We start from the raw sequence: 16,112 nt of genomic DNA, 5'->3' as shown, positions 1-16,112 counted from the left end.
AGAAAATAAGATTATTCTGATTGTTTTGTAGAACAGCAAAACAGTAAAAACGGCTTTTCAGAACTGTATTTTAACAAACAAACAATCCCTCTCCGACTCTTCCTTCTCTTCCAGGAAGACCTTCACTACCAACCAAAATCACAATGTGCATGGACTGTGAATGCAAATTAATGAAGTGACTACATTAGTCCCAATCTACATCATCCAATGCTCCACTTTGTTTTCATATTCTCAATTAAACTTGTACTTCAAAAATTCTAGATAGCAAGCATTTCAAGGTATGAAAAAATGGATATTGCAAACAGAAGTATCAGTCAGATGGTTTATATAAGTAATAGCAATGGGAGGCTACAAGCGGTAATAGGTGAACAATAAAATAAAACTCTAAAGCAAACTAACCAGCCAGCTACTTGTTCCTAAAGAAATTAATGCCAAAACATTAAAAAAAAAAAAGCTGTCATACCCCAGGAGTCATTTTATTCTAAAGACCCTTCAAAAACTTTACTATTGAGTTTATGTTTGAAGAGCTTACTGACTACAGTGACAGGCAGAAGCCTACATTCCTAAACCAGGGAACAAGAGTAGTACCAAATGAAAAAACAGAACTGTAGAGTGTTCTATTTCAAATTTGTAGGAGTATGACATCCTCTAAAGAACTTATCTACAACAGCTCCCTAATCAAGTAGGTCGGTCTGTCTTCCAACCAGTCATTAGTACTAAGCTAGAATCAGCAGCTGTGGTCTGTTCAACACGAGCACGTGAATTACGTGTTTTCTGTAGTGCTAGTGGCACATTAAATAAAAGGTACTAACTCTACTGATGTTAAATTACTAACACTGCAAATGCCATTAAAATATGAAGACTGTATCACCTAAAGCAAACAGCTCTGCAACTGCTCAAGAAACTCATGCTTTAACAATGTGAACAGAAACAGATTCATAGGCTGTAAGACTGAAGGGGCCACTGTGATCATTTACTCTGAAGGAAATGTGTTAATATTTGTTTTTAGCTGACATGCTCACTGTAGCGTTTTGAAGGTGAACAACAAGGAACAGCATGTTGGAAACCTGTGCAAAACAGAAATAAATATGATTGCTGAGAGGTAAAACATTAGTTAAGCCATTTGGTTTGGCTAGCTACATCCTCCATTGGACAGGTCTGAGTGGTGGCATGTTCTACAGTTCTGTTCCCCAAAATATCCAGACCAGATGATCTGCAACTCCCCTACCCATAACTCCCTCCCCCCTCGTATTTCCAACTTTGCTGCTAATAAAAGCAGGTTGTGTCAACAGCTCTCATTTTAACACACACTCAACACACATTTAGAATACATTCTAGACCAGAATACTAAGAGGCATTGCCGGGTCCCCCAGTTTAGGTTTACCCTTAATTCATGTTTTATTCTGGCTTCTTTTTTGTTCCTCTCTCATCTTCCAAAATTTAGAAGAAACTTTTCTGCCTGCTGACAGCCAAGTATGCCCTACAATACATATATATTAATAAGCAATAAGAGCATAAATCAATCCACCATGTGGCTGCAGGTAGTGTCAAAAGTGGTTGCGAGTAACATCTAACGCCTGGGGCTGCACCTTCTACTGTAACTTAAACTAATATTAGTTACCAAAACTTTACTAAGTGTTTTGTAAATGAAAGGACCTCACAGCTGGGCTGAGAGGAATAACTGTAGGAGCTTCAAGAGTGTTCAGGTATTTGACAGCTGGTATTGAAAAAAAGTATATAAAAATAAATAAAATAAAATGGCTGAGAAATATATAGGAAAAAAATGTATGAACTTTAAGCATCTCTGAAATACATACCCTGAAAATACAAAGGCTGTTACAACTGCAGATCAGTTCTCATAACCTACCCCTATCAATTAAACTACCAATCCATAATTCAAAAAAGCATCAGAAATGCCTTTTAACAAATTCGTGTCAGGTATTTATAAAGCAGAACTTGGCCACCATGTAAAGAATAGCCTTTTGGAGATCTTAACGCTTAATACTACAAACAGAGAAGATTAGCAACAGATATCTGGGATGACTGGACAACAAACTAAGCACAGGTCTTGATTTATAACAGCAGTTTCAGTGAGTCTCCATGCTGTTACAGGTTGTTCCAAACCAATTCTTTCAGACCCATTTATGATTCTCAGCCAGGATCGTGCTCTATGAATTCACCAACATGATGAAGGAAAATCAGGAACATAAACCACAGCCACTACTTTTGACCTAAAAATAGATGTTTGAGAATTATTAGGCATTGACCTAAAGAGGTGAAAAAAAGCAAGCAAATAATGTGACCAGTCTTCAAGAAGGTAACTGTACATGTTTCCAAATGTTTAATTCTTTATAACAATGAAGTAAGTCACCAGTAGCACTGAATATTTTAAAGTATTTTGCTCAGGCACTGCATAGACAATACTTTCATAGATCAGGTAGGTAATTACCAAACCATTTTTATAGATGAGAATTTCATAATTGCAGTCTTAATTATGTGCTCAGATCATACAGTAAGTTATTGGCAAGGCCAAGATTAGAACTTAGGACCTTCATACATACATAAAGGATACAAACATTTATCCGGAAAACATGAACAAGCAAACGTTAATGCAAATTAGATTTGAATTTGTTCAAGTCTCATCTTCAGAAATGGACTTACCCTGGTAAACAGTCTCCACAGAGTGCATTGCTGGTGGCAGAACAGTTGGCCTTCTGAAACCGGTTAACTAATGCACAATCCAGACACGGCTTGCACTTCTGAAAGCCCCAGTCTTCCTTGAATCTGTTTGGCCTGCATGTCATGCACTGTGCATCCTCCCCATATCCAAAGCCGCATTCCTGTAGGGATTAACAAGCAATAGCAAGCTATTCAGTCACTGAAAGCGTGAACAAGAAGAGAATGCTGGGATAAAATGAAGACCTAGTGTAATTATTACTGAGAGTAGGTCTTTCTAGAGACAAAAGCCATCCTTTCAGCAAGTTCAAATGTGTCTTCCACTGCTAATAATCTCTCTTACTTCTATAAGTAATACTTAGTCATCCACTTTATTCATGAAACCACTGTGTATTTGAATGATAAAGGGCTTCAAGGACTCCCACAGTTTCATTATTACTAGCTTATGGTAGAATTATTGAGCTGTCCGTTTTTTAATTAGGTCAGTCATGTGAAAGTGCAGAAACTGGGACAAGTGAAGTATAAAGGCACTTACTCAGTTACAAAAACAGCAAAGAAGCACTTTGATATTAAGGTTCATAGCTAAGGTGAACAAAGTTAATTGCCAAAGAGAGTGCACTGATCTTCAAAGGCTTAGAATTTCTGTTACCAAATAAACCAGAGCTGGTTAATGACCATTAGCTGGGCATGAAACGTTGCTTAGCCACTAAGAATTTCAGAAACTCAATCCGCTCCAGTTCTAACAGTTCTTAAACTGTTGGAAAAGTTTAATAGCTCTGCAGGTCACAGGGAGGCATGATATTTTACTATACAAGCAATATTGTTATGGTTGGTTATTTATCCTAGATTTGGCTGTTTAAAGAAATTATTTTCATTCATTTGCAGAAGGACACCTAATACAACTGACAGGCTGCAAAGAGAAACGCTTCACCCAACAATATGTAATAGTTTGGGGAATGAATTCTAAATTGATTATCAAGAACTATCAATCTATTTCATTTTTGTGTCACTATTTCTTAGAGTTACCAAGTTACTAAGAGTTGCTATTCCCTTTTCTCATCTGAATATCCTATTAATTTTTTTTGCAGTACTTTGGAGTTAGATTTGATGCATTAGTGACACACTGCAAAATGGCAAGAGGAATACAACAAATTGCTGGAAAGGAGTTATTGGGAAGGGAGTAAGTGGGAAAGGCACAACATAGGGACCTCCTTCTCCAGTATGTGGTCTCAGTGGAAGAATAGAGCATCTTCCCAGTGGGAAAAGTGCAGGAAATCTCCAACTGGGGCAACTTAAGAGAATGTTACCACCAGTTTCCTCCACAACACATGCTTGTTTGATGCATATAAATAACTTTTTCCAAAGTCACCCACCTAAGCAAATCTGCTGCAGTGAAAAGCTTTGAACCTTACAAATGCACTCAAGATTCTCCAACGTTTTGCATTGAGAAAGCATCTACGGAACAAGCTATGTGATGGAGTTGGCCAATATGTATTTTATAGTGCCTCTAACTTGCAATGATAAAGTAACAATAAACAACGTCAGATGCATTTTACTAGACATTCCAAGAATTTTCAATTTTCATTTGTTAAGAATATCTTTACTGTCCTCTGAAGAACAAGCACTTAAGTACACAGAAAATTAACGATTCTAAGAAAGCAGTTACAAATGAACACTAAAACTAGTCATCTTCCTCTGTCTCTAGACTCAGGAATTTAAAAAATAAGTTTGAATTTTTGTTTTGATTTGTTTTTTAGCTGAAATGTAGTTTCTTACTATTAACTATTATTCAGATCAAGGAGCAGACAGACAAATCATTGCAGTTAGTAACAAAACAAGCAGCAAACTACAGTTTCATACACTGTACAGCACGTTCTTCCTCTGAGACACTGACCCTAATAAAGCTGGTAGGCAAAAGGTGATAAAAATATTTCAATTTTTTTTTTTTTAAATTTACTTCAGCCATAGCACATTTTCTACCATTTTATTTCAAACCTACCAGTTTCTGCTACGAATCAATGCCAAAGCAATGGAGGTTCTAGCAGTTCTATTTTGTGTCACCTAAAAATATCTTACTGTGTGCAGTTTTACACACAATTTCATTTATGCAATTGTAAGACTGTATACAAAGCTACATGATTACCACCAGGGACTGGAACCAGATTAACTTCTGTTAGATTTTGCTCTTCCTAAGTCTAAATAAACTTTTTCATTGAGTCTCATTATTCCTTAACACAATCTTTCCAAACACCTACTCTTTACTCTATTTAGATCATCCAAATAGTAGCATTACAGGATATCTTATATAGCTCAGTCAAACCATGCATATATGGATGTTTTGATAAATCACTTGGAATCAGTCCCTCCCAAGTCCTAGTAAACTTTCAAATATAAGGCTTAAATTAACTTAATTATAAGTTTTCCTTTCCAGACTACCTTTGAAGTTTCTGATCAAAACCAAGCAAACACCAGGAAATAAAGTTAGAATTAAATGCTTTCAACTCACTGGCCCAAACTACCAAAGCTTGAGTAAGTTGTTTCTAGCTCTATCAGATCTGCTTTGCTATAGTTGGATGTATAGACACATCTTAGTGGTCCTTTGTAACGTGGAATTGTTTACTTTAAAGCTATAAAAATGGTGGATGCAAAATAAAGAAATCTTCTGCCCAAGGAATTTACAGTCTCCAGTATTTTCAAAGATGCTTTCTAAGTCCTTGCCAGGAATTCTGCAGATATAATCCATAACAACTACAACTTTATGTATGTGTTTTTAATGTTCACATAATATTTGAGGTAGTTAACTGCCTGGCAGGTGCAAATAAATATTTAAGCTTGTAAACCAGGCAGAACTTCAAACAGATCTGCACTCATAATTAACCACATTCCCAAAACTGAAGGATGTGATTTAGACGATGGATTTAAACCCTTTGAAATCTTGGACTTTATAATTTAGCAGTCCAGCAAAGATACAAACAATCGACTGTTCATCTTTTATCAGTACATGTGCAAAACTGATGTGCACTGGTTTTCTTAGTGCTCTATTTGCAAAGTTGTCAAGTTATATGGCTGATGAGATCTGAATAGCTCCCAACTCCCCTCATGCCTTCGATCCTCCCACTCATATTTTTAAAAAAGGGCTCGTCTCCTGTGGCAGTTCACCTCAGGACTGCAGAAAAGAGAAATTAAACTTGTAACCTCAATTAGCTGGATTTCAAAAAAACTTTTTTTTTAGTTTTGTGCCAGGAAAAGAAAAGAGCAGGTAAATATACACTATATTTATTTCTCCTATTGTGAAGTATACTGTGAAGAACACGTAGCCCACTCTTCCCTTTCCACTTTGCTTTTCAATGCTACCATCAGTGGTACAAGGTAACATTAATGAAAATTTTCTCTCTCAAATGATATGCAATAGACGCCATGAAAACCTAAACACTAATTTAGAAAACTGCATTAAAACTAATTTTAAATAATCCTCAAAATTCAAATGCACTTCTATTTCCTGGATATTTATACAGCTTTCACTATCACAGTATTGTGACATCTCATTACCTTTAATGCATGTATCCCCAGAACAATTTTGTTCAGAAGTGGATTTTACTAAGGTATCAAGTGAGATGACTGGTCAAGGCCACGTAGGAATCTGTTGCAAACTACTTAACTGAACTCATAACTTAGTTTCAAGCTAAAAATATTAAAAGCATAAAATAATACAGACACCTCTTAAAGTACTACCTTGGCAGTGTTAACATTTTCTTTCAGTATATCCTATCCAAACACTGATTCAGACAGAACAACCAAAAGTATAGCAGACTATAAAGGGTAATGGAGTTAAGTAGTATGCTCTTTCCCTAAAAATTGAATGCAACACAGAAAGTAAATGAACAGTAAATTAGATTTTAAACATTCTTTCAATTAAAATAACCTCAAATTTCATTTAAAAAAATGCTTTCAGGCATTATTAAGATAGTAATCTGCAAGCACATTTTAGAATTTGTTTCTAGTTCCACTGATTATCCACAACCTACATAAGTCCCTAGACAGTACAGCACAAAGAAGTTCCACTTAGGCCACAATGATTACAAGAATATTTGGGTATTCTCAAGAAAAAGCCTTCCAGTCATTAAGACGCTTTTAATTGATGTCAGGTCACATAACAGGTTGCAGCACTACACTGGTGCTGGAAAATGAAGTTTTTAGTAATACCTTTGAATATACGGCCTTGTTAAATAGCACACAGTTTTAGCTTCCAGAAGTCCCTTAGGCTGTGGATCAGCCTCATCTAGAATCCAATAATCAGCCGTATCTATCAGTGGAAGTTTCTGAGCAGGACAGCAACAGTGTGCTGCAAACCGGTCAGATTTAGCTGCTGCGGCAAAGGGCAAAGTTAGTGTCAGAAGAGTTTCATGCTCAGTGAGTAAGATTTGACATGCCTACATGCAGCTGCTCCAGCTTCCAGGACACTGACCCAGAAACATGTGTTAGCCTCTCCTGAGCTGAGATATGGCAGGCTTCCTCACAAGCAGCTCTCTTGCTTTGAGAAGTTACAGAGTGACTGCTAAACATGGTAGCAGCTGCTCTCAGTAACTTTACTGGGACATGTCAGACACAGCTTACCACCTTTCACGTTCTGTATGAGGACTGTTACGTTCAGGAGTTGCTTCAAACAGTACCTTCCTGTTTAATTTACAATTCCTTTTCTGAGCCAAGATGCAGGTCTCCTTTTCCTTCATCATACACCTGGTGCAAGGAAGCAACCTATGATATGTAGCCCTGCCGTAGCAACCATCAAGCTGCCTCTGTCCCACAGGCTCTCTGTACAGCAGCAGTCTCTTGGTGACATTATCATCATCACGTATTTGGTGGCAATGCTGGGTTAAGGCACTCTCTCCCTTTCAGCTCTGCTTTTTCTTCCTTATCATACATTGTCCTCAACTGTACTGATACAACTGATTATGAGGCTGAGCTGTAAATCTGACCATGGGACTGATCCAGGTTAAAAGTGATCAGTTCAGTGATCTGTTCCATAGTACACCCTAAAAATCTGTGTCAGTGTAACTGCACAGGTAGGGCACTGTGGGAAGAACTTACTATTGCCAGAACTGTGATTTCAATGTTTCTGAACTACAACCTCAGATGTGATCTGTTGACAAAAAAAAAAAACCAAAACCAACCAACCCAAAACACACAAAAAACAACCCCAAACAAAAACCTCACACACTCAAAAGCAAGCTATTTCAGTGGTTCAAAGGCTTCACAAACATTATCAAGGACATATGTTTATCAGAAGAAAAGGTTATATAGATTTTTTTTTTTAAACGAACAAATAGAAGCAAACAAACAGTAGAAGCAGCTTTGACTCCCTTCCCCATCAATGTTAAACGGTTGATGCAATAACAAAGCTGGCTTTCTTATGATGGCAGAATGTTAAAAGTAGTTTATAAAAAATACAATCAACGGAAGTGATCAATGGATTTTAGTTCTAAGTTAATGCAACATCTGCAGCTGCTGTTAGAACAGTTGATAGAGAATCAGAAAGGAAAAGTTGAGGGTGTACTGTTTTTTTCTTATTTTAGGAAGAAAGAATTACTTCAAAAACATTCTTGAAAAAGACCCCCACTAAACTGCGACAGCAAAAGCTGACAAGAATAGTCTAGATTTAGAACTAGTTACATGAAATAAGGCTGGGACTTTTTGTTGGTTTTTTTGTTTCATGCTATAAAGGGTGTCTGAAGTTGCTTATCTATGCAGACAGGAAGGTCAATCCAACAGATTGAGCACTAGTTTGCAGCTAAAATTAAACACTCATCATAGAATCATAGAACAGCCCAGGTCAAAAGGAACCTTGAAAGAAGGGACAGAGAGCCGAGATGAGATGATCTAGCATCCAGTCCAATTGCATATTAAAAACCTCCAGTGATGGGACTCTACCACTTTCCTGGGGAGGTTGTTCCAGTGAATGACTGTTCTCACTGTAAAAAATTTATTCCTTATATAGAGATAAAACCTCTCTCCTGGTACAACTTGTACCTGTTGCCCCTTGTCTTGTCCATGCGGTGCCTTGTTGAAGAAAGAGCCTTCACCCTCTTGTTCTACTCTGTGGCCTCTGTCTACTCTGTTCCACCAAAAACTTCCTGCATCACCATGGGCAAGTTGATTTCTGTGCTAGTGTCTCATGTATAAACTAAGAAAAGGCAACGGTATTTCCCTAACTTGGAAAGGTATTATGAAATGCTCACATAATATAGCAACAAAGGTCATATAAATAACTCAAGTTAGTAGTTGTAGAAATAAGTATATATACACACGTACATATACATATATTTATATGTATATATACATCCACTCCCTACAGGTGGTATTTTGCCCTGCACATTTATCCACAGTTGATGCAAGCCTGTGGTATATCTGAGTGTATCTGGTGACATGGGAACAGACTGGACTGTCACACAGGACCTGATTTGATTAGGCTTTAACCATGCCTTAAGTCACCTGTGCAGCCTGTGTTAAGATTCTTAAGTCTGATCTTCAGGTGTCACTGTGTCTTCCCTTAAGTGTAGGGACAACTAATGACTGTTGACTTAACTGAGTTTTATAAATCCACAATAAAAATCCCACTGAAGTTTAAAAAAAAAAAAAAAACAAACCACCACCACACACAGATTATCACAATTAGGTAACAACATATTAGTTTTGATTTCTATAGCATCATGTACTCAGTTTAACAAAGGCAAAAGGAAGAAAGTCCATGAACAAGTGTACTTATGCTCTAAACTGGTTGCTGATCAATTCAGTGGCAATGTATTTAAGTCACAGTACCCATCTGTACTACTGTATTTATCTTAATTTTTATCTTGAGAACTCCAGTTTTCCTTAGTGTTTAGCCTGCTAACTCTACTTGGCTTTTGAAACAAACACAGTTCCTATTTTTGTATAGTCAGTAATAACAAGAAAGAAATCTACAGATTTAGATTGTAACTAAGATCAAGTAGTTTCTCATAAATAAGAGTGAAGTGAGGGCTCTACAGTCCTTGACATTGGACCTGTCTGTTTGAGCTTGCTGAGCAACAGAAGTTCTACCTGGACTGAGTTTCAAGGGAAGGAAATAAGGACATATGTTTATATCAACCGTTCACACGATCCACTGCTGCGTGACACAATAGCTGGTCTTTTGTATTGAACAATATAGACTGAGTTTTTTTGTTACTAATATAAAAAGAAACCTGTCAGTCAGTTGCCTAAAACACTCTGAGGAGGAACCAAACCAAAAAACCCATTGATAACATTGTATTTTACTATATACTTAGACAGTCTTACAGTCAGGCTCACGCATCCAGCAGTATATCTAGTTTTATCCATGAGCACTAAATATTTGATAGGAAAACAGACACGTTATTTGTTATTAAGAAACTGTTATTCAACTACAGGATAATTACATCATTGCTTTCTCACATGCAAAAAAATCCAAGCAAACAAAACTCCCCCTGTGCTGCAAATTACTTCAAGTATATCATTAAATCCCTTTTCCCTTTGCGTTCTGACCTTTGACTTAACATACTTTGTTGCTTCAAGCTGTAGTTCAGCAAGACTACTTTCAACTGCATTTCAGTAACTGCCACAGCATCACATCCTTCGCTATGATTCACAGAAAATTGTACCTCTATTTATAAAGGAAATTATGCTTCCACTCACACTTAGGTTTGAGAAAAATCTGTTTAGTCATTTCAGTTCTAGTGTAGTAGTAAAAAATCATATTTGAAAGCCTATTCATGTCTGGGAGAAGTAATTGCTTACACATTGAAACTAATTAACCATTCATATTTTCAGAAAAACTACTTCTAAGAATCAGGACCATCAGATTGTAAACAAAAATAGTTAAAGTAAAAACATAACTTGGATAGTGTACTGTTGCAAACTATAACCTTCCCATTTTAGTTTAGGATTTCTTTATTAAATTGATAGTGTAATTACTGAGGGCATTAGGTTTTATGCTTTTGGTTTTTATTTGCCAACTAGATAAGTATGCTACATCAGTGCACGTAATACTGCTTTAGTAGGACCACCGTTATAAAGTGCCATATTTACAAGCGCCTTCGTAAATTAAAACACCCCCCAGAACCTTTCAGTCCTCAAATTTAAGGCCAATCTGAAGAAAACAAAACATCCAAGCAAAACCACATCCATACTGTTAGTCACCTTCAAATCTCTACTTCAACAGCATTGTTTGTATGACTAAACCTTAACTAATACTGCCTAACATAGAAAGCAATCCTTACTAAAGCGTGAAACTAAATATATCTGTTAACGCACTGAACACTAGCTACAGGGGGTGGAGAGATAGAGAAAATGTGTCACTCAATTTCAGTAAATCTCTTCAAACCACCCACAAACCACAATACTTAACTTGTGCTTTTTTTCAGAGCTGAATATAGTAAGAAATACAAAGCCACAAACTGAAAGCTTCATTTTCCCTGTTGTTTAAACACACATACACATAAGAGTTAGTAATGTTTCACATTAAAGGATTTTAAAAAATAACATTTCAAATTCCCCCTTGGATCTACATAACATACTTGCCTACAAAAGCAATGCTGAAAATCAAATTTCGCTCCTCCTAAATAACACCCTAAATTCTACCGTTATCATCCTTTTTACACTATCAGTAAGAGTACAAAACAGAGTTTGTCCTTCTATATGCAAAGGCATTGGGCAGGGCAGCTACTTCTCTCTTGCTTTATGGCCCCACCTATCAGGTATCCATCAGACTGCACAGTTATGTCTGGGCCATATGCTCTAATAACGGGCAAGATGTAGGTATAGTAGCTGGACACTGAAGAAAGAGCTTGTGCTTACGCATGAGACTTGACAAGTCTGCTCACCCTTCATGATACCAGCTGGCATTCTCTCTTTTTTGCCTGACCATCTTCACACCTCTAGCATGACACACCTGCTCCCCCAAAACATCCAGTCTCCCCATGACCCATAACTCATTCTGTTATCTCTCTCACCTCCAGTGATCGAGTTAGTGAATCCCACCATATCTCTCCCTTCCTCCTTCCCTCCCTCCCTCCCGTTTCAGCTCTATCTTCCTTCATTGTTCTCTATCCTTGCTCATACACAGCACCTACTTTCTCTGTGCTGAAAGCAACTAAGATCCCCCTCATGACTTGCATTCAGACTTGGAATTTTTCTGGGAATTTTGCCAAGTTAACTTTCTAGTTCTACTGAATCCCAGTCCATAACCTCGGTCACCATTCATCTCTCTTGATTCGTTTCTGCACTCCTAAAAAACCTGTTAATTCCAAAACTTTTACAGGGATTTTCTTTTGGAAGAGATGCAGTTGATCTAAAAGAAAAAAAAACATTTACATACGACTCACGATAACAATCTTTCCTTCTCCACGATATTAACAAGGACTTATGTGCTTTCTACATATTACCATGTATTTTTTCTGGCCTCAACCTTCTCAATTACTTTACATGGCATAAAGACATGGATTAGGTTTATAGCATTTTTAATAAGTTGTAAAACAAAGAAACCGAGCCTCACTTGAATCTAGCTTCCCAACACAAAGTGCTCCAACTTTTTACACTGAGCTAGTGAAAACAGAATAATCACCTATCTCCTAGCTGTTCTAAGGAAATATCTCAGTTCTCACTTGAATCCTATTCTGTATTTATGTGCTTATGCCTTTAATTTTATTATAAACCATGCTGTTAAGAAAAGTTGCTGTATAAAAAATATTTAAACATTGTCTATAGTGGCAATTTCACCTAAAATCCAGAACTGATTCTGAAAGTCAGCATTGTAGAAATCAAGCCCCCCCCATTTCATTGATCTGTACCAAACACTAGTTTGAAATTCATTTTTCCTACTCTCCTCTACACAGTGAGGTTATTCAGTCTTAATTCCCTGTAGTTCTTTTTCCCCCTTTGTAGCACTAACCCACCTTTAAAAAAAATTTCAATTTAAGAGCCAATACCCAGATCCTCTAATGGCACTGCCTACTTTATTAGTGGCATTATCATTTTCTGAACTGAGCATTTTATATAAAGAGAACCAGAAAACATGGTACTTGAAAAATTGTAAAAGGTTCAAACGCCAAAACAATAAAAAAATATTTCCACTTAAGTACACATTCCTATTCTTTTAATCACATACGTAAATGTACTTACTGGAAACAAATTCAAGAAAGCATGATTTGCTTACCTTTGAGAGTTCCATTCCAGGTCCACACTGTTTGCAGAGGATACAGTTTCCAGTGTGGTCCCTAAATTCTTGCTCTCTGCAATCTCCAGTCTCACAAATTACCCTACTTAGCTTAAAAAAAAAAAAAAGTAAACTCACCAAAATATAATTAATCTATGATTAACATATAATTCATATAAACTCTAAATCTGAGAAATAAATTCATGTTTCTATCTTAAAAATAACTTTCTGCATTATGAAAAACTTTAAACATGGCAATGAAAATTAATCATCTAACTCCAAATATGGATAAGTGGCCTGAATTTTAAAGATTCTCAGCACTCAGTGACTTGTAATAATTTTACAATTTTTAGAAGACCTGCCTGATATTTGGCACCTGTGGAATGTTAAAACGCTTAATTGTTTGAACATTAGTTTAAGTTCCTCACCTTAATCAACATTACAAAAAATGCACATGACCATTTACTAAAACTACAAATTTCATGACAGTAAGCTATGTTACATCACGTTATATTGCCGTGTTTCACTTATTTGTGATTTTTTATTCTTCTAATGATGCTATTACAACTGAATAAGCTAAAATCTATTCCTTTAAACATAAATATTTAGAGATTTTAAAAGGTCACTCAAACCTTTCGGAAACTTAAAAAAAACCCCCAAACCTGTATAAATACTATTTATTCTAAATATCACTATCACTTTATATTCAATGGGCCAAATGAGAGAGAATCCAATTTCTGCCTTCAAAGGCATTTAAGTACGTTATCTGACCAAACCAGAAACTAAGGTTGTGAGAAATACCATAAACAGTAATATCAGTCATGCAAAGTCTTAGTATAATCACTAGAATCCTACCCAGGAACATTAGCAAACCCTATGAGCTCCCTCAATAGAATTTTAAATTAAATGTCTACATACAGGCTTCCACCACAGAAAGTGCTCTCCACAATTGCTACTAAATTCTTACTTTGTGTATTAGTCTTTTCAGAAAGACCAAAGCGTTTCTGCTAGCTATGAAGCATTAATTACCCTTAGTTCTAGAGCTTGTCTCAGCAAGCCAGAGCTGAAGTATGCTTAATAGGCAACGTAATTGTGTGCTATGCTATGTTCTGTCGATAAATTGAATACTCCAAACTCCTAAACTATGTATATAGCATACGGTACTAAGAGATGGTCACTGCAAATTGCCTGGAATTCCTGCCATCTCTCTGAAGTGAAACAGCATCACCTTCATAGCACTATACTCAACTGTATTTTCTGTCCTAGTCCAGTCCTCCTTCTGTGAAGAGGCTCACAAGGTAAATTTTTTTTTAATTCCATGCGAGGAGTAGCAAGGAATTATACAAATGAGCTGACAAAGCTCACTTTTAAATTGATAAAATGCATATGTAATTATCTGTGCATATGTGTTTAAGACTTTTAGTGTTAGCAGTGATGTGTAAAACAATAGACACCACTCCTGTGTCCAATATAATCTTTTCAACATTCATCCTGGGGAAAAAAAATACTAATTTTTAACTTACCAAATATGCTAGTAAAATTATGAGCATCTTCAGTTTATCTTCTCCTTGTAATCCTTTAGGATCCATTTCTTACAATTAAACCTTTCTCCTAAAAAAAAAAAAAAAAAGAAGAAAATCACTATATTTCACAATGTTGTTTGAATTGCAAGTCATATGTCCATAGTACTTCATGTCATTCAGCATGTCAAAATATATATCTGTTAATGCCATTAAAATATTTCAGATGGATTCCTGTAAGATAAACAACAAACATGTTTTAAAAATCATGTTCTTTTTTAGAAGAAAACGCAATATACATAAAGTTTCTATAGCCTTAATTCTCAAAGAAGAGCCTGCTATCAGTCTAGATTAGAGAATGTCAACGTTTGTAAATCTAACATCCCTAACATATCTTCCTTGCTTGTTAGATGCGCAACTAAGTACATGATCAACAGACAAAAATCAGTTTCCTCAAATATGCCACATATCAGCTGAGACATAGCTGATCATGATAATGTTCATTCTGTGTTACAGTGTGGAACAGAATGGGTTTGCCTAGTGGCTAAGACAACCTCTTCTACGTCATTCTGCAGTGAACTGGAGGCATACACAGGGTTTGTTTCTACCACTTACCTAAGGGATATTAACTTCTAAAGATGTGTTAACATGATTGTTTATGATCTGGTAGGCAAAGACTATTATAGAAGACATTTCAAACAGCATAACCGAATCACATCCTACCTCAGACAATTTTTATCATAGTCTCAGACAAGAAGAAAGAAAGAAGAAAGTTATTTTTTAAGAAATGGCAACAAACAAATTATGCAAAAAAAAAAAAGGGGGGGGGGACACTATTTGAAACCATCAGAGAAAGGAAGTTCTAATTTGGGATTAGCTTTTTTGGATTATTAAACCAAAGAACTGCACCTCCACAATCATTAAGAATACTGTGCTTGGCCAACAGAACATTTTTCCTCTGCTTACTTTCCTTTTGTTTACTTGAATCTTTGTGTTAATTTCTGATTTCTTACTTTTCGGTTTTGTCAGTTACCTGGAAATGCAAGTGTAACTTTTTGCTCAGAAATCCAAACTATATAGCAACAATAACAAGAAAAGAATAAATAGATCCAGCTTATATAATATGCTATTTGAATTTGATCCTAATTTGCATACCTTATATGACAGTAATATAATGTCATTGCTTTCAGCTAGATGTGAAAAATAATGTTTTAAAACATTTCTGCCCTACTTCAGAGCTTAAGGACTGACATTTAATTACACAGTTTTTAAAAGGCAAAATAAGTAATTTTTCTCATTGAAGAGTAGAAGAGACTGAAAAATGAAAGGATGGAACACAAAATATAAGGAAAGTAGTCTAGAAAAAAGATTAAGAACAGTTGCAAAATGCTTTACAATATGGAACTGTAATAACAAGCATAATACACTTAAAAAAATACATAACCAGAATGACCATAAACTATAACTAACACATAATTTCACATTTTACTGCATGAATACCCTAATTAACAAATTCTACCCAAAAAGAAAGTATACTTCAGTGGCACTATTGATATCTTTTAAGATAAATTGTATTTTGAAGTGTGAAAAGAGCTAAAGTCTGCTAGGAAGAATGAAACAGGCAAAGAGGTGTTGTCGGGCAGCGCTCTACAGGAAAGCCAAGATTACATTTTTATGGTTATTTCTCACTTAGCGATGGTAATGGTCTA

The 16,112-nt window shown here is 36.0% G+C and overlaps 1 protein-coding gene across 2 annotated transcripts in view; it reads right to left on the bottom strand.

Annotated features, from left to right (window-relative positions):
- The window catches only part of TNFRSF19 (TNF receptor superfamily member 19), a 62,416-nt gene that overhangs the window by 34,713 nt on the left and 11,591 nt on the right, over positions 1 to 16,112 (bottom strand). For both annotated transcript variants that reach the window (XM_052812874.1, XM_052812875.1), the window contains 3 exons: positions 14,407 to 14,494; positions 12,884 to 12,994; positions 2,662 to 2,840 (listed from right to left, as the gene is read on the bottom strand). In XM_052812874.1, coding sequence (XP_052668834.1) covers positions 2,662 to 2,840; positions 12,884 to 12,994; positions 14,407 to 14,472 — 356 coding nt within the window. In that variant the 5' untranslated portion in view covers positions 14,473 to 14,494. The remainder of the gene's footprint in view (positions 1 to 2,661; positions 2,841 to 12,883; positions 12,995 to 14,406; positions 14,495 to 16,112) is intronic.

Source organism: Harpia harpyja, chromosome 17 (genome assembly GCF_026419915.1).
Source record: "Harpia harpyja isolate bHarHar1 chromosome 17, bHarHar1 primary haplotype, whole genome shotgun sequence".
NCBI lineage: Eukaryota > Metazoa > Chordata > Aves > Accipitriformes > Accipitridae > Harpia > Harpia harpyja.
Note: the sequence above shows the minus strand (reverse complement) of the source record. Positions and strands in the feature narration are given on the sequence as shown.